The sequence below is a fragment of the Trematomus bernacchii genome, unplaced genomic scaffold (genome assembly GCF_902827165.1).
Source record: "Trematomus bernacchii unplaced genomic scaffold, fTreBer1.1, whole genome shotgun sequence".
Classification (NCBI taxonomy): domain Eukaryota; kingdom Metazoa; phylum Chordata; class Actinopteri; order Perciformes; family Nototheniidae; genus Trematomus; species Trematomus bernacchii.
The window spans coordinates 1,926,539-1,950,301 of NW_022987656.1; the positions used below are offsets into that span (position 1 = coordinate 1,926,539).

The 23,763-nt window shown below is 39.8% G+C and overlaps 1 protein-coding gene across 1 annotated transcript in view; it reads right to left on the reverse strand.

Annotated features, from left to right (window-relative positions):
* The window catches only part of rock2a (rho-associated, coiled-coil containing protein kinase 2a), a 55,660-nt gene that overhangs the window by 10,206 nt on the left and 21,691 nt on the right, over nt 1–23,763 (reverse strand). Inside the window, 21 exon segments of the mRNA XM_034135210.1 lie at nt 217–403; nt 578–681; nt 1,612–1,681; nt 1,787–1,971; nt 2,115–2,275; nt 4,156–4,315; nt 4,981–5,087; nt 8,397–8,643; nt 9,030–9,121; nt 10,126–10,261; nt 10,681–10,729; nt 11,259–11,347; nt 14,033–14,087; nt 14,177–14,336; nt 14,451–14,542; nt 17,134–17,272; nt 17,468–17,612; nt 18,112–18,372; nt 18,871–19,008; nt 19,368–19,468; nt 19,591–19,672. Coding sequence (XP_033991101.1) covers nt 217–403; nt 578–681; nt 1,612–1,681; nt 1,787–1,971; nt 2,115–2,275; nt 4,156–4,315; nt 4,981–5,087; nt 8,397–8,643; nt 9,030–9,121; nt 10,126–10,261; nt 10,681–10,729; nt 11,259–11,347; nt 14,033–14,087; nt 14,177–14,336; nt 14,451–14,542; nt 17,134–17,272; nt 17,468–17,612; nt 18,112–18,372; nt 18,871–19,008; nt 19,368–19,468; nt 19,591–19,672 — 2,760 coding nt within the window.

Consider the following 23,763-nt stretch of genomic DNA (forward strand, 5'->3'; position numbering starts at 1 on the left):
GAATATTTGGTTGGATCAAAATATTGAATGAATAGGTTTTAATCTTTACAGCAACCTCAAACCATCCACACTATCCCTTTAAGTCTTTCTGTATAATATCTTTTTACACGTTGGAAATGTGCTGGACTTGAACTTGATTGTGATACTTCAGTAACAAGGCGAGCTTAATGTGATAAACATCTGCTTGTCATTAAACTGTGGGTGTATGCAACTCACAGAATTGATAGTGATGTCCTTGTCTGAGAGCTCCTGGCGATGGCGGGCCATCATCTCCTTCAGCTCCAGCTCCTTCATGATCTTCTCCTTCTCCAGGTCTGAGTACTGCTCCTCAGCGATGGAGCGCGCCAGCTGCTCCGAGTCCGCCTTCGTCAGGGTGATCTCCAGCTGAGCAGCCAACGAATCCCTGAAAGACATTTTCAAAAACAAACTAATGAGAGGCTGAACAAGTGAATCCCAAACCCAAAAATCAAGATTTATATTAACTGATGGCTACTTCCTCATTTGGTTTCAACAAAGCTGATGAGGTTTTGTCATGAACTTTTAAAGTGTATAAAAAAGAAACATCTTTATTTTGTACCTCTCCTCCTGCAGCTCCTGCAGAGACTGCTGCACGTCTTTGTAGAGTTTGTTCCTCTCCTCACAATCCTCCTTTAGTTCCCGAACCTGGGTCTTATACAGGGTCTGGAAAATACACACACAGTTGAAATAAACACACACAGATACACACGATGTGATGCAACCCCTTGTGTCTGAGCACATTATGAATACAGCAGTCTACTACAGTGCTTTGCCACTGGGAGCACTAGAGAAGCAATACAACATTTTATAAAAGCAAATGCCTTTCCTAAGTAATAATGAGAATAAAGTATATTCTACGGAAACCCTGAGAGGCGAGAGAGAGAAAAAATCAGGTGAAAAAGAAAAGCGGAAAAAAAGCCAGGATAATTTTTCAAATTAGTTGAATTTTCTTTTTCTTTTTCTTTTTTACCAGGTATTTGTTGTTGTAATACACATTTTGGCCACAAAAGGCAGAAGTTCCCCCATTAAAACCTTTTCAATCAAAAAATCGTCCTAGCAAATTTTTTTTTTCACTTGTCCTTAAATCATAATCAAAGGAGAAAACGATTTAGAGTTGAATAAAACAGATACGTGCTTTAATATGCAATGCAATTGTGTTCATGTATTTTTAATTGTGCTCACGTGTTTTTGACTTTGATTATGTGTGGGACTGCAGATAAAAATGTATGGATAAATCTGGCACAGTTACATGATGGACTCAAGTTCTTGTTTAATGCAGAATATAAATAACCAGAATGTTTTTTTCTCTCATGGGCCTCTGATGGCTTCCATATAAAAACTATAAGCCATAAAATGAAAAATATAATCAAGGAAAACATGTAATTTGGGTTCTATAAAGCATGATATTCATATGTAGAACACATAGGAAGAAATCCTTAGCTATTTAATACAAATAACAGCATGCATTAGCTAGTGAAATAAGGCGATGATGCTATGGTTGCAGACTACAGCCCACACACGCTGCATGCAGGATGCAGAACATTATGTGTTTCACATCCACATGATTAATTACATAGCAGAATAAAGACTCACAGAGAAATACTGCTCGGCTTCTAACTGGTCCTGTAACTCCTTCATTTGCCCGTCTGTGTCCTGTCTTTCTCTGCCGTCACAAAAAAAATAAGATTACTCATCATCCTCTTTGTGTCAAAATATGAAGCTTTGAGTATGAATGCTTGAAAGGAGATAGAGAGAAAAGTGAACGGACTTGCGCAGCTCCTGGTTCTGTTTCTCCAGGCTGCGTTTGATGTCCAGCAGGTGGTTCATTTCCTGCTTGAGCTGCTTCTCGGAGGATCGCAGAGAGTTCAGCTGCTGGTTCTGAGCCTTCAGGTCGTTCTGGGTCAGGTTCCGCTTCTGGGTCTCCTGCTCGATCTTCAGCGTCAGGTTCTTCACCTGAGAGAATGGAGAAAACACAAAGGGAATGAGATTATATTAGTTAGATCTCTGTACTTCCTGTTTTCCATCAACTAAATAAGCTGCCAGACTTGTTTCCTAGGCGTTAACACAAACTGCAGAGGATACAAACAGTCCCTCACCTCCTCAGTGAGCCGGTCCTTGTGTCTGCGCAGCTCGTCCAGTTTCTGCAGAGCCTGCTTGTAGTCACAGTCCATCATGCTGCTGTGCTTCTCCAGATCCAGGATCCGGTTCTCCAGACGGATCTTAGCCGCTCGCTCCTCCGCCAGCTTCTGCTCCATCTCTGTTTGATCATATCAATATATTATCCACATGTTAAAGTCATGTTAAAGAATCACTTTTGTATTTTTCGCCCTGGAACCTTTTTCCCCATTATTCTAGGTTTCAAATGGGACCATGTGTGTCTGAGAACATTCAAAGAAGCTCCTCACAGAGAGATATCAACTTTTTCTTTACCTTTCGCCTGGTCTGAAATAGTTTGTAATATTGTGTAACAAAGTCTTGTTCTGACATTATGTGTCGTATCAACATTGACATATTTAGCTAATTATTTAGCCATGTCATTGAAAAGTCTTTTAGACCACACTAAGCTTCAGTCTCTATACCAGGACACAACAACAACAAAAACATCACTTTTAGTGGATGTGCAGCAAATGACAAAAAACTGGACCGATATCAAATGCTGTTGCTCCAAACTATCACTTAGACATACAATCATGTTAAATGATTTAAGTAAACCTTAAATCAATATTAATGAGTATGTAAATTGTTATACAATTATAATATATATACTATTTTAAGAAATGGACATGGTATGTATGTTAAGCGCTTTGAGCATTTGGAAAAGCGCTCGAATACATGCAATGAATTATTATGATTAATTATTAATTGATTATCATGTGACTCGAAGCAATGTATTGAGGGAAGAAGGTGTCGTCAGACGTGTCCACTAGGGATGTTAAGATTCACCGATTCGCATCGGTGCACCTGCATAAACCTTCAAGATGCGAGTGCACCGGTTGAAAGAGTGCACATCGGCTACAGTTTGGGTTGAACTCGCGATGCATCGATTGTAGCGTCTTTGCATCGGTAAAAAAATGATTCATTCATATAATATCCTCTCATCCTGTCAGCACTCAGCAGAGACGATCTTTGATCTTTGCTTCGCCACTACGGAGGCCGAGAGTCTCAGTTATCAACAAACATGGAAGTCAAGAAGAAAGAGAAACACAGCGCACCGAAAAATACCTACAAATCAAACGTTTGGCAACACTTCGGATTTTCCAAGAAAGACGGACAACTTGAAAAATCGCTCGCAAATTGTAAACGATGCCGTGCCGCTTTAAAGTACACAAGTAGGCTAGTACGACGTGGGGTCTGCGTCTGAAAAGAAAAACCTGAAAGTCAGTGAGTGGTGTTTAGTTTACAGCAGACTGTGACTGCCAATAATAGTTTAAATGTCTTCCTTACAATTGAAAGCAGTTATGAAATGGTTATTTGTATTCTTTATTGTTCCTATAGAAACCAGTGCTTTCTGCTCACTGGTGAGTTAGCCTATGAATGAGTGTTAAGCACATCATGGGCATCCTTAAATTGTTTAACTGTGAGGTGTTATACAATTGAACTGTACTCTGGAGACAGAGAACACTACACTTGTGAAAAGGCCAGTTTGTGAAAGGTCCAAGTGTTTGTTTTTTTAAGGTAAAAAAGAAACAGCATAATGGGATGCGCAGTACTAGTAGAGAACCAAATATGTAAAGCACTTTTTTTGTTCATTTATGATTTGCTACATATAAGGAATAAAACTAAATCCTCTGTCGTACCATATTGAATTGTATCATTATTTTGCATCGTGTTGAATCGCATCTTATCGCCCCGAATCCTTTATATATACAGTCTATGCCCGAATCACATAATGTTGAATCAAATCGTATCGAACTGTATCGCAACAGGGGTGAATCGTATCGTATCGCATCGCCTGGTGCTTCAAATGTATCGTTAATGTAACGTATGGAGATGCACATCCCTAGTGTCCACAGGTGCCAAATGACTTCACTAATGTTACATTCATTGATTATCCTTTAAAAGATCTTCTGTGTGATTGACCAAACTAGGATCATCAGAGAATGGAGGTCAACAATGATGTCGGGAGAGGGCCCTCACCCTTCATGGACTCTGACTTGGCGCCCTCGATGGTCACTTTGATCTTGCTCTTGTCTGCCAGCATGGCCCTGGTGGTCTTATGAGAGGCCTCCTCCTGCTCCAGCTCCTGCTGCAGCACCTTCAGCTTGTAGGTCAGATCGATCTCCTTGTTGCTCTTCTCCTGCGCAAAGAACACGAAGACGAGACGTTGTGATCAGCCAAATGAGCAAAACTCAGGTAAGAGCCACACATTGGATAGCATGATAATGCCAAAATCCCCATGGGCTTAGCTTCAGACTTCTGGAAGCAAAGTAAAGCTCAGATAATGAGCCCTAAATGAATGTCATCTGAAATCTTTACCAAATAATGAAAGCACTGAATGATTAAAGTACGTTATACCCTTTTGATTATTAAGGCAACCAAACAGACATCAGCAGCTGATCCATGTAAACACTTACAATGCTAAACATGGCGGCGATTAAGTAAGGTTATCAGAAACCTTTTTAGAAATGTCAGTTGTACAATAATGTCTAAAGAATAAGGCTTTAAAACAGTCTAATAAATCAGCCTGTGGATTATCTATTGGCCTCTGTTGTGATGCTGCAGCAAACTAAGAAGGCAGGGGAACGAGCGAACACACTGCTTTAATTCATGATGTCAATGTTTTAGATAAAGCACTCGTTCTGTTTATTTCGTCTTTGCAGAACGAAATCAACCCTGAGGTATACATACAACATTCATTAAAGGAGAGTCTCCCAATGCCAAATAATGAGGAAGGTTGTAAATACAAAAAAGTTCAAAATATAGTCCATATAAGGCAAATAAAAGCAGGCTTTTCTGGTTTACCTTCTCCAGGTCGGTGTGTTTCTCCTGAAGCTGTCTCTTCTCAGCCTCAGTTTTGGACAGAGTTTGTCTCTGCTGACGGGCCTCCTCCTCGAGGCAGGAGATACGTGCTGCAGGACAAAAACAAGAGTCCTTAGATCAGCAGGTTCAAAGTATTAGAATAATACCTCTAACACCTTTTCTGAATTCACCATATAATGATCACTCACATTCCCAGCAAGACACATATGGGCTTATGATTCATCATCCAGCCAGACTTTAACCACTTAGAAAATGTACGGCAATACAAAGTGAATATAGCATTGTTAGTTCTGGAAAGGAATATATAACCTTCCCCCTGGATATTCCCATAATATCCGTGCCATTGAGAAACATTATGATGCTTTTAAGGTCTTCATTTGTGATGGACAATTAGCGTCTCGCAGCGGAGAAACTGTGACGCGCTGGGATGACTGGGACTGGAGCCTCGCAGCAACTCTGCTTTCTGCACCACAATCTGGTGCTGCTGAATTGGGACTACTAAATGAGTGAGACTCAAATATCAGAAGTTCAGAACAAGTTTTAGTAGTTTTTATTTTATTTTTACTTCATTTACTTGACTCAGGGTCACAGAGAAGAAACCAGTTTTAAGATGTTGAAAAGTTCATTAAACATAAAAAGGCATTTCAAAGAAGTTCTGTTATTCTACATTTTGACACCTAGATTTTCTGATTTGACTGCAAATGTATATCGGTTCCAAATATCGGTTATCGGTCTCCTTGATTACTAATAATCGGTATCGGTCTTGAAAAAGCCATATCGGTCGATCCCTACTTTGAACACCACTTACTTTATCACATACTGACTATATATTGTCTGTGTTTATATAAAGAATATACAGTATATATGTTCTTGTCTACACAAATTCTCATTCGTCAAACAATCACTGTTGATCCTTTCATATGGACAGAACCGCAGGTGTGCAATGCCCTTGTCCCTGTACTGAAATGTGTACTACAATAAAGTTGTAGATAAAGATAAAGTTTGGCTCATTTATTCATATCAATGGTATTATAAAGGGCTTTGAGTCTGCGTTTATCATTTAAGTATCAAATAATTGGGTTTAAAATGATTTCATATGCTGCAAAAAGCTTTTTATGTTGAAGTATAATTCATTTAGGCTACCAGGTGGTGTGCACTCAGTTACATTAAGTTCATATCTGGATAACATGCAGACTGATTGGTTAGCTGGCGGGCACTGTTGTGATTGGTCAACCTCTTAGAGATGTCCTGACCCTTAGCCTATCGTGTACAATGTGATGGAGAGCTAGCCAATAGAAGCACAGAGGTAAAATAATGATGTCACTTCGTTATGGAAGTAAACAAAGGAGTCCAAACAAGGCGTTTCCAACGTTTGTTCATACATACACAATTGCCTGATATTCAAAGTTATTGTCTTAAGGCAATCTTTAGAATTTGAATATTTACATGATTCAAATGAATGCCTATTCTCCAACATGCTGATTCATTGGGGGAAAGCACTTCATTTCAGATTCAATAACATTGTTCTACATTGTTTCATTTGTAACGTCTGGTCACTGCATCCCAACACTTTGACCAAACAGAAAGTGAACTGAGGCGTTTCCTTGTTGGAACAAACGGACGCTGAGCAGGAACCTGGGTGTGTGAACTGCACTGTGTTTGAGTATGACCTCACCTCAATTACAGCAATCAGATAAAGCTTTTACATGACAGTCTCAATGGCCCCAGAAGTACCTTAATCAGATTAAGGTTAAATGATTAGGCTCTATGTTAAAACACTCCCTCGTACAGTTACTTAAATGCACATCTGCTACTGCTGACCAGCTGCAATGGAGACACTGTCTGTTCTTATTCAAGGACAGTAAGAAGGGAGTAGGACATGCTCTCTATACAGAGATATGTTTAACCAGTGTGGCTTAACCTTGTATCTGGAAATATCAGATGCATTTCGAAAACAGATTATTGTTTTACCCAATATTGAGTGCAATCTATATTCAACATCATTAACATCTTTTGATCTCAAGTTCCACAAGCTTCTCCAAAGACACATGTAGCCAGGCAGAGGAGAAACAGGTGAAGTGATGGACATGTTGTTGTCAAACAGGCTCGGTCGTAAACAACTGATGATTCTGTGTTTTTAGCTAAGCCAGACAAGAAAATACTAATAAAACAGATCAGAGATGCTGGTTGTTTGCTTGGAGGGATTCCATGTTGCTCCAGTGCATTTTTGTGGAGCAAGCACTGCGCCAGACTTGCTTTAAAAAAAATAGTTTTATAAATGTGATGGTACTTGTCAGCAGATGGACGCACCAGTGGTTATTTTGCTTTAATGAAAACTCTACTCCTGGCATTTGGCATGATGCTATTCACCACTGAGAAGGAAATAACGGGAGTAATAACCAGCTCTAAAAGTGACGTGTTTTCCTTTTTTAAATAAGTGCCATGTGGTGGATCTGATTTATGCCCATGTAAAGAGTGTTTCATAAGAATTTACAAAAGTATTTGGAAGAGAATCTGATGAATACATCTTTGAAGTGTTAAAATGTTATATTTAGGAATGGAATTTGGTTTGGTTGTTGAAGCCCCCAAATCTATAAATAGAGATATTTCTGGCTCAGTTGAGCGGTCGTCCATTTGTAAAGTAGGTGGTTTGGACCACACGTCAATGGGCAAGATATGTAACCCCAAATTGCTCTTGATGTCACTTGTATATGTAAAAGTGCTTTGAAGGGTCTCTAAAACTGGAAAAGTGCTATATGTATATAGATATATATATATATATATATATATACATATAGCACTTTTCCAGTTTTAGAGATATATATATATCAGTGGCGAACCGTCAGGGCCTTCAAGGTATTCAGAGAATACCCTGGAACACTCAGTTAAAACAAACAAAAAATCGATTTAATTATATAAATAAAATGTAAATAAAATGAATAAATGAGAATCATATCTGTGTGGTTGATCTGTAATATTACAGTGTTACGTTGATTTGTTTGTCCTTCTCGGACCATGCACTACGCATTTCAGTGCTTTTGTGTTCGAAAATAAATGCAACCAATCAGATCTTGTTCTGGGTCTCTGGGTAGAATATCCTTCAACCGAGGTATTCTATATCCTTGATAGAATGCCCTGGCCGTTACACTGAATGAGAGCGTACGTTTGGACTGACAGTTTGATCAACCAATCATATATTGATTTGTAGCCAATGGGCGTATTCTTTCAGAGTTTCCCTCGGTTCCAGGGTACTCTAGATTCTAGAAGACCAGGTTTTCACATCTAAAAACCAGATTGTTTACAGCCTTAAAAGCTGTGTGTGCGTGTGTGTGTGTGTGCGTGTGTGTTGTATTGTGGTGTGGTGTGGTGTGTTGTGTGGTGTTGTGTGTGCCACCCACCCATGAGGTCGCTGATGGTCTCTGAGCCCTGGCAGTGCTCCCTCCTCTCTGTCTCCAGCGCCGCCTGCAGGCTGATGCACTCCTTCTCCAGGCTCAGCTTGCTGCGCTCCAGCATGCAGCTCTTGTCCTGCAGCTCGCGCACGTTGGCCTCCAGCTGCTGCAGCTGCTTGCTGCTGTCCGCCTGCGTCTTCCGGAGCCTGGCTGCCGCCTCCGTCTCTGCCCTTAACAACGTGTTAGCTTCATCCAGCTGAAGGGGAGGAAACATGTGTGGAGATCAGTTTAGTTTGGCCACTTGTTACAGTACTTCCTCAGATCTGTTGGATAAACATTTTCAATCAAGCACATTTTTCTGAATAGAAATACATTATTTATTCCATCATTTAAAAAAAATGTTTTACTGTTCCACAATGGTTGTAAACGTGTAACTCTAAGTAAATACATGTGTAAATGTAAGGCGGTGAGCGTTAATTGGAATAATCTGGAAACCTTAAAGTGTGAGAAAAAAAAATGAAATTATTCAAATGACCATTACTTCATCCAATTCCAACTCATCAACAATTGTTTGTGTATTTTTACAATACTAGGTACATTTACCGTCAGTGCCACTGTCAACAGGCAGATTATAACACGGACCTGTTTCTGCAGGTGGATGTTCTTCTCATTGGAAATGTGTGAGTTCTGGTTCCTCCTCTTCATGTCATCCAGATGGTCTCTAAGGCCGTTCACTGCACAACACACAGGGATGCATTATGGTTCATTCCTTTCCTTTATATGTAGCCAAACAATTCTCCAGTATTATTCCTTTATTATTGAGTTTTAAACAGTGAGAAGTTTGGGTGTCACAGAGAAAAGAAACAGTTACATCAAATTGTGTTAAGGGTTATAGAAACTAAAAAGCTCTGTGTGATATACAAAAGTATTCAGCTGGAAAAAACTGACATTGTTGTTCAGCGCAGTAGGGAGTCAGTCAACAAAAAAGGAGTAGAAAACAAAGCGGTGTAGATAAGAAGCATTTCCAGGGTTTACTGCTGCAGGGAGAAATCACTAAAACATTTTGAGAGTAATTAGTAACTTTCATTTTGGTGGAATTGGCAAATGTACAGTCACAATAAGGTTTTGAAGCATAATGAAGTGTTTTGAAGGAGTCATTATATTTTTCAGACATGCAATAGATTCTTTATTTCCCATCTTTGATTCTAAAAAGAGTTATTTCACCAGGTGATGGCAGTAATGTCCACATTATATCAGCTGGTCAATAAACCTCCATCGAAACTCACAGTTACAGTCAAACAGCCTTTTTTAGTTTTTCGTTATCTATTTTTTATGTTTTTGCTACTATTGTTATATTTCTCCACGGTATTTTATGTTCATTTATTTAGTTGTGTTGTATTCATCCGATTTGTATTTTAGATGTCTTTATTTATTATATAACAAAAGTGATGTCAGAATAATTGGCAGGAATTAGTTGTGAAAATTCACGGAAACAGCTGTCAAGGCGTTATTTAAGGAGGAATAAAACACATCTTCTTTGGCGATAAACACAACGAAAAGAAGAAGGCACCACTGTCCTTAGCGGATATACGTGTTCTCTGTGCTCTTTCTAGTTTTTGTCAATTACGAAATGGTTGGGCAGGCCACCCTATCCTTTGATTAAGTGTAGCCGCTGAAGATGAATGCATCTTGTCATATATTTGAATAGAATGTACGATGTGCGTGTGTCTCGGTTCACCTTCGTTCTCCAGGCAGCGCTTCCTGTCGGCCTCGCTCTCGGCCTTGCGGTTACTCTCCAGGCTCTTGTGCTGCAGCAGAGCTTTCTCTCTCTCCAGCTGCCTCAGAGTGGACTCCAGATTCTTCCGGCTGCTCACCTAAAGCACGTCATTCAACACTTTATTCAACACGTCCTACAGGGCTGCTATTACAAGGCTCCGATTTCATATTTCGCTTTAGGACAAATGCTTCCTGAGAATCAAATCGAGGATCGACACTAATCCAATCCACATAAGACATTTGAATGGGGTTGTTAGAGTACTGGCTCCAGCTGAACCCTATGGGATTTCAACTGTTAGGCATTCACTCAAAACTCTGTCAAGTGAAAAGTGAGGAATCTGACTTAAACATAGTTTTGGGGAAGAAATGAGTGAAAAGATGGAACTGGAGCGACCCCAATGAGGAAATCAGGTCATTTCACCAGGTAATATTAAAAATAGGACTAAGCCAAACATGATGTCCAACACTAACAGGTGTCTGGCTGTGTCTCCACGGTTGTTCCAGAGTATTCACTTACCTCTTCCTCAAGTTCTTTGGCAATTTTGTCTAGACGGCTTGTGACAGCTCTGTGGAAAGAAAACAGAACAATATTTACTTAAGCTCGGACTGTGATGGTTGCTGACCTTTTGTCTTTAAGTAACGTTTCCACAGTCCTGTACTCGTCCTGTATCCTTTTTCCAACCCAGTTTATATTTGAACACACACATTTCTGTAAGCATCAGTGTCAGAGCACAGTTATGCAGAGCTGAGTATATGTGAATTCATCTTTTATAATTCATTCAGTATGGATTTCAGCAGAATAAGCCATTAAACAATCTGAAGCAGTACAGTTCTCTCTGAGGGGCAGGAAGTGAGGGAGAGGGTCTGCGGGGAAAAGTAGTTAGCTAATTCATTGTGGTCTGGTAAACAATTGAGCGGTACATATCGTTGTTTCCCAAGCTAAAGTAGACGTGATGTTATTTGAGCGTTGTTGAGATGAGTACTGCAACGTTTTTTTAATACATCCATGATGCGGTCACGCAGAGCTACGTTGATAAGGAAGTGGGCGTGGTTCAATCTAAACTGGGTTGGGAAATAGAGAGCCGCGTCCTGTACCTGTGTTTGTGATCCAGATCCACTTTGGCCTGCTTCTCATTGTTCAGCTGCTTCTCCATGAGGACCAGTTTCTTCTGCAGTGCTGCTGACTGTGGAGGGACAACAACCGGCCAATCACACGTCAGAGTTACTAATCAATTTGCAACCATAACTGCATGTTATCCATCTTTCCTGTGACTCTACTGTATATCATCTATGTGGCTGTTGTTGTGAATGTTTGTTCCAAAAGAAAACGATGAGCCGAAGGTCGCCTTGTATTACTACATCTTGCAGAGCTCAAACCAGTGTTAATTTTGGCAGCTGTTTTTGATTTAGTCTTAGTCTTAAGACGAAAATGGTAATTAGTTTTAGTCACATTTTAGTCATTTCTATCCTTCATAGTTTTAGTCTAGTTTTAGTCGATGAAAAATTACATTTTAGTCAACTTTTAGTCAACATGTTTTCTCTCTTTAAAACCAATTCAGTTAGGCAAATACAGGTATCTGAAATTGTAATCAAGGTGACAGCATCAAGTGTTGAAATTCGTAAAGCAACATTTCACTCTCTTAACACTTTACTTGTGTAATATCTAGGGATGGGTATCGTTAAGGTTTTCTACGGTACTGCTAGTCTTATCAATACTGCTTCGGTACTTTAACGGTATTCTTGTATTTACTTTTTGTTATTTTTTAAAGGAAAAAACTAACAAATTGTTAACCGAATTAATTACTTTATTTAAAATGTGAAATAAATTAAATATATATAATTATGTTAAAATATTGTACTGTACTTGAGTAAAATGTTGAGGTACTTGTACTTTACTGGAGTATTTAAATGTGTTGCTACTGTGTACTTCTACTCCACTACAGTTCATAGTTAAATGGTGTACTTCTACTCCACTACATGTATTTAATACCTTTAGTTACTTTACAGATGTGGATGAATGATGTGAAATATAATCAAGTGTTAACTCAGACTTTAGTAAATTCACAAGCTACCCTGCAGTATACAGATATATAATATATCATTCAAACTAGCTGCACCTTTACCAGCTTTGAGAACACTTTCATGATCAATCATTATAAAACATATCATATATATTATTCTGAAATGGAACAATCTGTACAATCACTACTTGTACTGTCGCTACTTTAAATATATTTTGATGATCATACTTTGACTTGAGGAACTCTTCCTACACTGGTATTTTTTTACTTAGCGACAAGATCTGAGTACTTCTCCCACCTCTGCACACCTGATGTGATAACGTTACTCGTAATTGGGGCAACAGAGCTACGAGTTAAGGAAGTCGAAAATTGTGCATTTCTCCGACTGAATATGACGCCTTTTGGCCGGCTGTTTGGACAGACTACTCTACTCGTGTCAACGCGCTAACGCGAAAACATGGCAAACGAGCTTTGTCCACATCGAGTCTTGTAGAGTGTCTCTATACTCTCTGAACGCTCCGTCCCCGGCAGATCTCTGTGTGCCGCTGCAGCGTGTCTGTTAGGCCCCGCCCCCCGCACACACAGAGAGAGAGGGAGATCGCTCTTCTGGAGTGAAGAGAGCGGAAATAATGATATTGCAAGTTAGAAATGTAAGATGCATTTTGACAGACAAGACGGGCAATTGGGGGGAAATATGCTGCATTTTGAATGTCCGCTAGTCCACCATTAACACCTTAGTCCCGTCTCGTCAACGAAAACTAAATATACATTTCGTCAAATTTTCGTTATCAAGAATCTATTTTTAGCTCGTTATCGTCTCGTCTTAGTCATGTAAAAAAGGTCGTTGACGAACATTTTTCGTCATAGTGTTCGTTGACGAAATTAACACTGGCTCAAACCTATGGGAATTATTATTATTATTATTATTATAGGGCTATCAATTTAACACATTAATTGAAATGTTGTAAATTAAATAATACTACCATAAAAAGTGTATAATATAATGTTTTATCATAATTAAATGAATGTAAATTGCTGCATGTTGTACAAATATATTATAATATTAGTATTATATAAATAGTATATAAATAACCCTAAAAAGTCTGTCAGGGGCTTAATTGCGTTTTTCTAATGTTATTGCAAAAGATGAGTATAATTGATAGGCTTGTGTCGATTTATAAAAATATATGATATGAAATAAAACCTTTTTTATTCTTAATCCTACTTTTTCATATCTCTATTCAATGCATGTGTCATGTGCCGCAATAATGCAAATATCTGCAATTGGGGGCTTTTCCAAGCAAATATAAAAAACTATCATTTATTCAGATTAGAATTTATTTAAATCTATTGAAAACCCAAATGATCTTGAATGTTTTAGTCCCATACAACAAATAAATAGCAAAGCAACATTTGCAGTGGCATTGTACTAACAGCATATGGTGAGCTGAAAGAAAAACATGGCCTTTGTTCCCTCTCTCCTCTGAGTTGATTGATTAGGCTGCTCAGTTAGCGCTAAAGCTAATAAGAGATTAGCTTCAAAGCCAGCCACTCGCAAAAAAAAGCTGCTTAAGTATTACTGTGTGACTAAGAACATTGAAATTCTAACAAAGTACAAATAAATCAGGGGATCAGAAGAAAGAAATCCCTTTTTCTTAGTCATTTCCATCATAATCCCTAACCTCTTACAGAATGAAGCTGGATTGATCGCAATGTCAACAGGCCTGTGTGGCCGTGTAAACTGACGCCTGGCGTATTTATTTCCTGAGAAGCTCGGGACGGACAGTTTTACTAGAGTTGCTCGAGGTGCACCTGGCAGTTACAGTGTGTGGAAGAGAAGAAACCCACCTCTCCTTTCGAATTATCATGAGCCACCGAGATGTTGTTGGAAGCGTTTAGTAACCTGAAGATGGGAAACGGACAAAGTCAAGATCACAGCAAATAATATCTCTCTAAGGGCTGAAAACACAGCTAGAGAAACAGATGACTTACTGATCCTCTTTGAAGTACGTGAAGCCGACGAATGGCAACTGGTTTCCGACAAAGGCCTTCGGTGTGGGGAATGATTCTACATCGCCTTTGTCATCTTCAATCTCGTCGAAATTACTGGTGTCTATGTCACTGCTCAGCTCTGGGACTACAGGAGCCACCGCTGAGGAGGAGAGAGAAAGAAAGGAAAATGGTATGTGTGAATTGCTGAATTCTTTTTGGAGTTGGAGAAAAAAAAGGCATATTTAATTGGCTCAGGAACTGTGTTGATACTTACTGTCTCTGATGGTGTCAAAGGTCCACTGGTCGTTCTTGAAGAAAGGGTGACGCATGATTTCATCCACGCCGTTTCTGCCCAGTCGCACCTCCCTTAAAACAAAGACAGTGAATGAGTTGTTGAGCAATGTTTACAGTTTAACAGTATAACGAGCAACTGGTTACAACATGACCTACTGATACATATCCAGGAGAAAGCCGGAGTAAAAATATACAGATGTTGACTTTGTTTAGCCTAAAGCATCACCAAACAACCCAGTGGTAAACATGAGTGTGCTGTGAGCAGCTGAACAGCATCAACATATTATGTAATGTCTGAGTAATGCAGTACACAAGAAGTAACCCACTGCCTCCTTCTGCCATCATCCTTATAGGGCTGCAGCAAAAAGGGTTTTTTCCATTTTAAGTTTCCAATATGGGTTTTTCAATGGCCAATAAAAAATGTCAATACATTGTACCTTTTCTGTACCATTTATCTGATAAATCACAACAATTTAGGAGGACATATTCGGCTAATTCTCAGGTTCATATTTGTATTTTGTGCTACTGACAACCGCTTAGGCCCCATTTACACGAGGACGAAACGGGTACGTTTACGCACCGAATTCATTTTCAAAAAAGTATTCCGTTCACACGCAATTCGGCTCAATTAACGTGTCCGTTCACACGAGACCGCTCGACCCGCTGGAAACGCTGTAGTACATATGCCGGGCCTGTAATTGGCGCCACAAAATACACCAAAGCAGCGAAGAAGACCCCGGAGCATGGTTGCCATGGTTGCCCTTCTGTTTATTCTCCGCGGTGGACTCCTGCTGTAAATCTCTCCGGTAGTCCACCAGCAGATGAAAAACACCCACCTCTCCGCCTCTTCCAAGGGACGAGGGGACCGTGCGGCAGAGTTTCCGTTAACATTCTTTTTCGCCGGTCAACATGTCCGTTAAAGTTGAAATCTTCCGGACAAAATTAGAAAAGTGCCGGTCAGAGGTCTTCTTTGTTATTTATTGAGCTTAAAAACATTACATTACATTGCATTTAGCTGACGCTTTTATCCAAAGCGACTTACAATAAGTGCATTCGACCAAGAAGATACAAACTTGAAGAAAACAGAATCATATAAGTACATCAGGTTTCATAGAGCCAAAACATTTCAAGTGCTACTCAACTAGCTTTAGATAAGCCAGTCCTTTATTAGTATATAAGTGCTTTGTTAGTATATGAGTGCTTTGTTAGCAATTCTTTGTTAGTAATTATATCGCTCGAAGTGGAGTCGAAAGAGATGAGTTTTCAGTCTGCGCCGGAAGAACGTGTTTTTGCTGATGGGAACTTGGGTCCCCCTCGCAGTGCTGGTGCAGCGAGCCGTTTGGCCGATGCAGAGCGGAGTGCACGTGCTGGGGTGTACAGAACAAATTGATAACGACTCTATATAATAATATAAGAATAATAAACGGAGCCTATCTTTTCCTCCCCCTCTTCTGACAGCCCAGCAGCTGATCTCTGAGCAGGAGACGTGGGGAGAGGGAGGCGGGGCTATTTCATAGTTATCAGAAAATGATCGTATAGGGCGTACACAGAGCCGTTTTCCCTAGGGCTGCTCGATTATGGCAAAAATCATAATCACGATTATTTTGGTCAATAATTGATATCACGATTATTAAATACGATTATTCATTGACTTTGAAAACATCCATTTATTGAACTTTAAAACCAATAATAATTTGAACAGTATCTTTTTAACTGTTGATTACCCTGAACGTATAATTCAACTGAAAAACCAATACAAAAATAAATTAAATAAATGATACATTTAAATAAATAATATCAAAATAATAAATACTATGGATGGGAATTTGAAAGCAAATGAATATTCGACCCCCCCGAAAAACGGTTAACCGAAATGTACATATCCTATAAAAAAAAAATTCTAACATTGTTTTTGGAAAATAAAAACGGAGGTTTCGGGTATAGCAAGGTATAGTATATATATAAGTTTAATTTGGCATAGTTTGCACTCTACACCGCACTCACTAACCTGGTCGAAATATTTCCACACATTACTCCTTTTTGACGCCATGTCTGTTGTGTAGGACTTCTTAGAGTGTAAATAATTACCGGACTATGACTGGTAAAATATGTTGTATACCGGCAAAACTAAATCTCTCCTGTCAAAATGTCTATGTACTTTGCCGCCACACACGGTTGCCAAGCAGCGAGTGTTGACAGGGGGGGGGGGGGGGGGAGCACGCTCATGAACTGTTAGCGCTGGAACCTCGCAACGGCTGGGAGCGCATTTGCGCCGCATTTGGGCATAAGATGAGGTTTGAGTCTGCGTGATTTTCGTGTAGGCAGGGGCAGCAGGCATATCATTAGCTAGAACTAGCTAGATCTGATGGATTTGGACATAAACGCGAGTGAAGTACCGGACGCGCGAGAGAGAGATCAGCACCTGCAGCTCTGCCCGCTGTGAGGGACCGGTGAGCGGAGCAAAACACACCTTTAGACGTCACCTAACACATTTAGCTATGGCACTGTCGTATACATTGAATTATTAAATTTGATAATATGTAATCAACTTAGGCATCCCTCCCAAAAAAAAAAATCAATAAGAATATTCATAACTCATATTCGAATACCTGAATAATTACACAGGCACATTTAGAAGTGTGAAAGACTGTGTCTCTGTGTACCTGTCAGTCAGAAAGGCACAGATGATATTCTTGGCGTCTTTGGAGATCTCCACGTCATCAGGGAAGTTGAGGGTGTTTTTGTGGTCCATGATCTTACTGTAGGTTCCCACCAGAGAGTCGGCGTAGAACGGTGTGTCACCTAACAGCAAAACAGCAAGTTAGCTATAATAAACTGCACTGGAATATTGAAAATAGACAGATTTGTTTAGGTAATAAGAAGATTCTAACAGGCCAAGAACAGAAGTACCGTCCTTTATTACGCAAACATATTTTCAGATAGCACCTCTCCACTCTTGTTGTGTACAATCAGTGACTTCCTTCTATGTTCACTGACCAACAAGCATCTCGAAGATGAAGACGCCGACGGACCACCAGTCACACTCTCTGCCATAATAGCCGTCTCCTCCCTGGGACTTCAGCACCTCAGGAGAGATGTAGTCCGGAGTCCCCACCGCCGTATCACAGTGCACCATGCCGGTCTGCAACGCAAGTCCATACATTAAGATCTTTCAAATCCTGCAGGTTTAAGGAACCCTAAAGTCAATATTTTTGTTATATCTTAAGAGAAACTATGGATATTATTCTAAACATACCACCTAATGACACAACGGAGAGAAAAATGTGCGCTCCAACTGAGTAACATTATAGTGGAAAATCTAAAATGCACAACAACTACTAGAAGGGCTGATTTAAATACGGAGGCAGTTTTGTTTTTTGACTGAGATTATTTTCCTAATAAAGCTTGATGGACAAGACGCAGGTCAAAATAAATACCATGCATCTGCGAAATAAATCTGTCCTTTAATTGCAGTAATTTATCACTGTTAGATCATCCGGTGACTTAAGAGTTGTGATATTGTTGTGCCTCCGCTAGTAGAAATGTATTTACTTATAAGTCAAATATATAAACAGATTGCAGTATAAACAAGCACTAATAAACACAACATGCTGCTGCACGTGCACGTGTATACAACTCACAGTGTCCATCTTCATGCACGTGCCGAAGTCGGCCAGCTTGAGGTGTCCCAGTCTGTCCAGCAGCATGTTGTCGGGCTTCACGTCTCGATGAATGAAGCCCATGGAGTGGATGGCTTCCAGAGCCATCACCACCTCTGCCGTGTAGAACTTGGCCCACTTCTCAGGCACGTCGTAGGTGCTGGTGAGGTTCACCAGGTCTCCGCCCGGCATGTACTCCATCACCATGTACAGGAAGTGCTCGTCTTGGAAGGCACAGCACAACTGACGGACCAAACACAAGCTCTCATTAGTTTAGCATTACTTTATTATGTTGGTATTGGTGACACATAGGGATGAACAATGTGGATCTTTGCATTTCCAATAATAACCATAAGAAGTTCAAATAAAAATATTCGATAAAATAAGAAAATTAAATAAAGATATTAATACAAACATAGGAAGTGTAAGTAAAATGTGAAATCAATTAACTAAATAACATGTATCTGCAACATATACAGTGGTGTATACATTTTAATCAGATATTATGTCAATATACACAGTATGTATATGTATGCGAATTGCTACTTTGCTCTTAATAAATCAAGAAAGCATATGTGTAAAATATAACAGTTTTCACAAACACAATTTTGTATACCTTTTAAAATAATCAAAAAACACCTCGAAATGGTATATATTGTATTTATCAACGGGGGACATAACGGAGGACATAACTGTGGAAGTACCAGAGAGGAATATTCAGAAGTAGAGCACATGTCTTACCTGCACCACCCAGGGACTGTTGGCGAAGGCCATGATGTCCCTCTCTTCCCAGAAGAAAGCTGAGTCTGAGCGTTTGATCATCTCAAACTTGCTCAGCAGCTTCATGGCGTAGACCTTCTGAGAGGCTTTATGCCGGACCTGCATGGCGGACACACAGAGGTATTAACAGTTGGAGAAGTCATTCAGAATTTTAGATTGTTTTCAATGTCTAACTTATTCTGAGCCACATTTTGGCTAAATTATGAGTTATGCAAACTACATCAAATCACTGACCATATTTTCAATTCAATGTTGTGCAATAAAGCACATTACATTTAGAATTCTCCAATCATTGAACACTCAAGAATATTGAGAGATATTTTTACTTTGAAAACAGACCAACTCATCAAACCAACTGTTGCAATGACATGTATGTATGTGTAGTCTTCTAGGAACCCTAATGTTAGAGACTTGACAATTAAATGAGGAAACCCATTTTTTTTTAAAACAATACTCACGAGTTGGACTTCACCAAATGCCCCTCGACCGATGACTTTAACTCTGTCAAAGTCTTCCGACTTCATCTGGAGGTCTCGAGTCTGTGTTATGACTTTTTCATCTGAGTATATAGAGAATAAATAACACAATTAAATACATTTTAAATGTACCACAATAACAAATATGTATCTTTAAAATAGGGCATTTCCATCTCTTTGTCTCATAAACACATAAATGACTCACATCTGTTTAAAAAGGTTTCGATGTTTTTGTTCTTGCGTAGTGCAGGGTAGTCCAAGTCTAAGACCAGGGCGTTTATAGAGTCCTGCACAGAATGAAAAGAACAATTAATCATCAGGTTAGGTAGTGAGAATGTGTCACATGTATCATTTGCTAACTTAACAGGAACAAGATCATCTGAATGACCCCAGCTGCTCCGTTTGCTTCTCTCTAACACCTTATTTGCATAGAACAGTGTGTTGATCTTACATGTTATGTCATACCACAAGTGTGTGGAAATTAAAACATGACAAGCGGGGCCGGCTCTAGACCATTTGCTGCGAGAGGACTCTCCCTCCACATTATTGTAGAAACATCTTCTTCTTATATCCGTTAGAGCAGCTAGCACCAGATTCTAATAACAACAGCGCCGGTACTGGTGCGCCCTCTCTCTCTCTCTCTCTCCCTCTCTCCCTCTCTCGCTCCCACGCTCACTCGCACTTTGGCTGTGAGCTGCGGGAGCCAGAACATCCCCCATTTTCATCACTTACAGCGCCCATCGTACAGGGCAAATGAAAAGTGTAACCGGGGTGAAAAGGGTGTTAAATTTACTTAATTATGAATATTGTAATATTAGGATGAGCACCAACGGTCAAAAATGTTTTTTTCCCTCCCAGAGCTACCAGCGCAGCGCCTCCCCAGATCTGGCGCCCGAGGCGAACATCTATCACGCCAGTGCTACGGGCCGGCTCTGATGACAAGGACACAAAGACCAAGACATGTTTCGTGCAATCATTCGCACACAAGAAATGAATAATCACAGTGTAAGTGTCAAAATATTAAGTGTTGCGTTCTTATCATTTATAGACACAATGTATTTATGACTGTGCATGCTGTGAGCCTCTGATGCAGCCAGCTACTGAGGAAATGTGTCATTACTTATGCTTCATAACTCACTTGAAAAGGGCCCTTTCATTGTTGGGGACTTTTCCCTTTCCTGTAGTGCGTTATAGGTTTGTGTGCATGTAAATGGTCTGCAAAGGCTACAATCCCTGTGTTCCCTCCAGAATGAGTTTCTCTCCCACACACTCCCCCCCTGCCTGAAACGCCTACATTGGACTCCTTTGTTTACTTTCTGGAACATAGTGCAGTGTTTCCCACAGAATTTTATTCTATTTGTGGGGGCACCGCACCCCCCCCCCCCCCCCGGCAAGAAAAGCAAAAGGCCCCTTAACCTATTCGGGTGGCCCACGCATCCACCCCCCCTCAAATAAGAAAATACATGCGAGTTCATGGCTACTGTAGACAACGTTCTTGTTGCTCTGTGTTGCGTTGTTAATGAGTGAGACACACCGGAGTTGAGGATCTGTGGGGTTTATTCTCCCAAAAATATAATTTACAATTTAGGCATTTAGCAGACGCCTTATTCCAAAGCGACTTACAATAACCAATTACAGGGACATTCTCCCTGGAGTAACTGAGGGCTAAGTGCCTTACTCAAGGGCACACTAGTAGTGGTGTTCCAGGTGAGATTTGAACTCGCAACCTTCCGGCAGAAATAAATCAATGTATGGGAAACACTGTAGTGACATCATTATGTAACGTTCGCGTTTCTATCGGCTAGCGCTCCAATACATTGTACATGATAGGCTAAGGGGCAGAACAATTCCAAAACATCTCTAAGCATTTGACCAATCACAACAGAGCAGGCCAGTTAACCAATCAGAGAAGACTGGGCTCTGGTTTCAGACAGAGGGTGAGAAGAGGTGCTGCAGCACAGGCAGTATGAGAAAAATAAAGAGCTTTTTTGAACATTAAAGCATGGAGACATGTCACAGTAGAGGCACAAATACAAATATGAACCTGAACATGAGCATAATAGGTACTCTTTAATGACAACTGTAGCAACAGAAAATGTAAAAGAAAAAAGAACATTGTTCCAGACTCTAATTTAGGAAAAATGAATCAAAACCAACTGGCGAACACATTCTACCCAATAAAGGCAGTGAAGCAGGAGTCCAACTTAACATTACTGACCAATGACTGCATCTCTAAAGGAGAGTTTATTTTTTGTATATTTTTTTACCACAGCACTGAACAAAAACAGTTAGACATCACTGCTACACAGCAAGTTTAACAAATAAACAGCTTTGGAGAGTGTTTCATTCAACAGGGATCAAGCTAACGGGCTGGATAAATAAACTTCAGCTACGGTACATGCAGAGAAAATGGTTTCTAACTGAAGGCTCTGTTCTTAGCGACAGAGAGGCAGGATGACTAATTGTTCCATAAGCAGTAACTCTCCTGATTGTGTCAATGATATTCATGTTCAGACAAATGATGAACACACTGTTTCTGTGACTGTTTGAATGATTGGTGTTGTGAAGATGAAGTCATCTCCGCACAGTGAATAGTCACCGGTTAATTACACTCATGGTACTCAAAGGACTTATTTGTAATTTTGTTATATTTCTGAGCGAACATAAAAAGAAAATGCCTCTTACAGGTTATGAACTAGGGCTGTACCTGAATATTCGAATATCCGAATATTCGTTCGTTGGAGTACTATTCGGGTTTCAATTTCTTTATTCGGATATTCGTGTTTTTTTGGATTTATTGAAAACTCCAATATCAACGTAAGAGCTTGTGCCTCTTCGGGGGGTGCTAACACTTAACCATAAACGTTATTGTTTACTTTCTCCGTCTTTATATGTAGATATGACTTTTTCTCCATTAATCTCCGTCACGTTGTTTCCATAGCAACAACAACTTCAACTGTCAACAGCGCTAACTCTCCTTCAAAACAAAAGCATGTCCATACAAAATAGGAAGCCAAGCCAAATTACACTTAAGACATATACAACTGCAACGAAAGTAACAAACACAATGCAATATCCTTTTCAATTTCAAAGAACACAAATTGGGTTATTTACATGAACAAATAACTATAAAACAACAATACTGTAGAATAACAAAATGAATGCCGTGAATAAACCGAAACACACGTGTTGAAGCGGTTCGCTGCCGATTACTACGCACCCCCCCGTGCGGGCCGAATATTCGCTGCTGATTACTACCGAATATCCGGAGCACGAAAAATTGTATTCGGGACAGCCCTATTATGAACAAAACATAGGAAAGGACATGACAACTGAAGTAATACGTTAACACGTTTGTTTTTAAAAGAATCCACCGAGTAGCAAAATCTTCATATATCTGAACTGAACATTTATTCATATGGTGCCTGTAATGAACTATGTGTCAACCAAGTCTGTAATAAATACTTTCTTTATTTAGTGCAAAGAGGTGATGTTTCTTAGCATTACAATTAGGCCTGTCGCGATAATCGATAAATTGACTTATCGTACGATAAATAAAAATGGACTCGATAACTTTTCTGAGCTCGATAAATTGCCGTTTACATGCGTGTTTGTTTACATAAGGATGTGACCAGCCTTTTAGCCAGGCGTGCTGTGGCTGCCGGCCACGCGCACTGTGAGGGGGGGCTGACACACAGCCGGGTCAGGAGTCATCCAAATTAATATCATAGTGACAAGCGGGAGACAACGTGTGACTTACTCTCGGGGAATTTAAAGTTAAATGGAATTGGTTACAAAACCTAACTACACATCTCGATTCTCCGGTGTGGCAGTATTTTGGATTCAAGCCAAATGAACGAGGCCAACCTACGGACTTGAATGAGCCGGTGTGTAGCATTTGTTTAAAAAAGGTAGCGACAAAAGCAGGCAATACCACAAACTACACCTAAAACATAACCACGTCCACCCCATTCCGTTTTCCCAGCTGGGAGCAAACACGGCAGCTGGAGATGGAGAGCCCCCACCTTCCCGACAGTTTACAATCAAAGATGCATTTGCCCGACAATGCAAACATGTTGGTGTTCCTTGCTCGAAATCTTTGAATTACAGATTTGGATATGGCCTGTTGAGGCATCTGGGTCTTTGTATGGACAGTGGACTGTACACTTGACTGTTGTTTTAACGAGAGTTTTTTTTGCTTGTGAGACAATGTGTGCTCATATTTATTTATGTATATATAAATAGATAGATAGATAGTCTATTTAATTTATTGTTTTGGTTGTGTGTGATTTAATTAATTTATTATAATTTAATACATTTGTTTCATTTATCATATATCATTTATATATTTGAATATTATTTGACATTTTATTTGCAA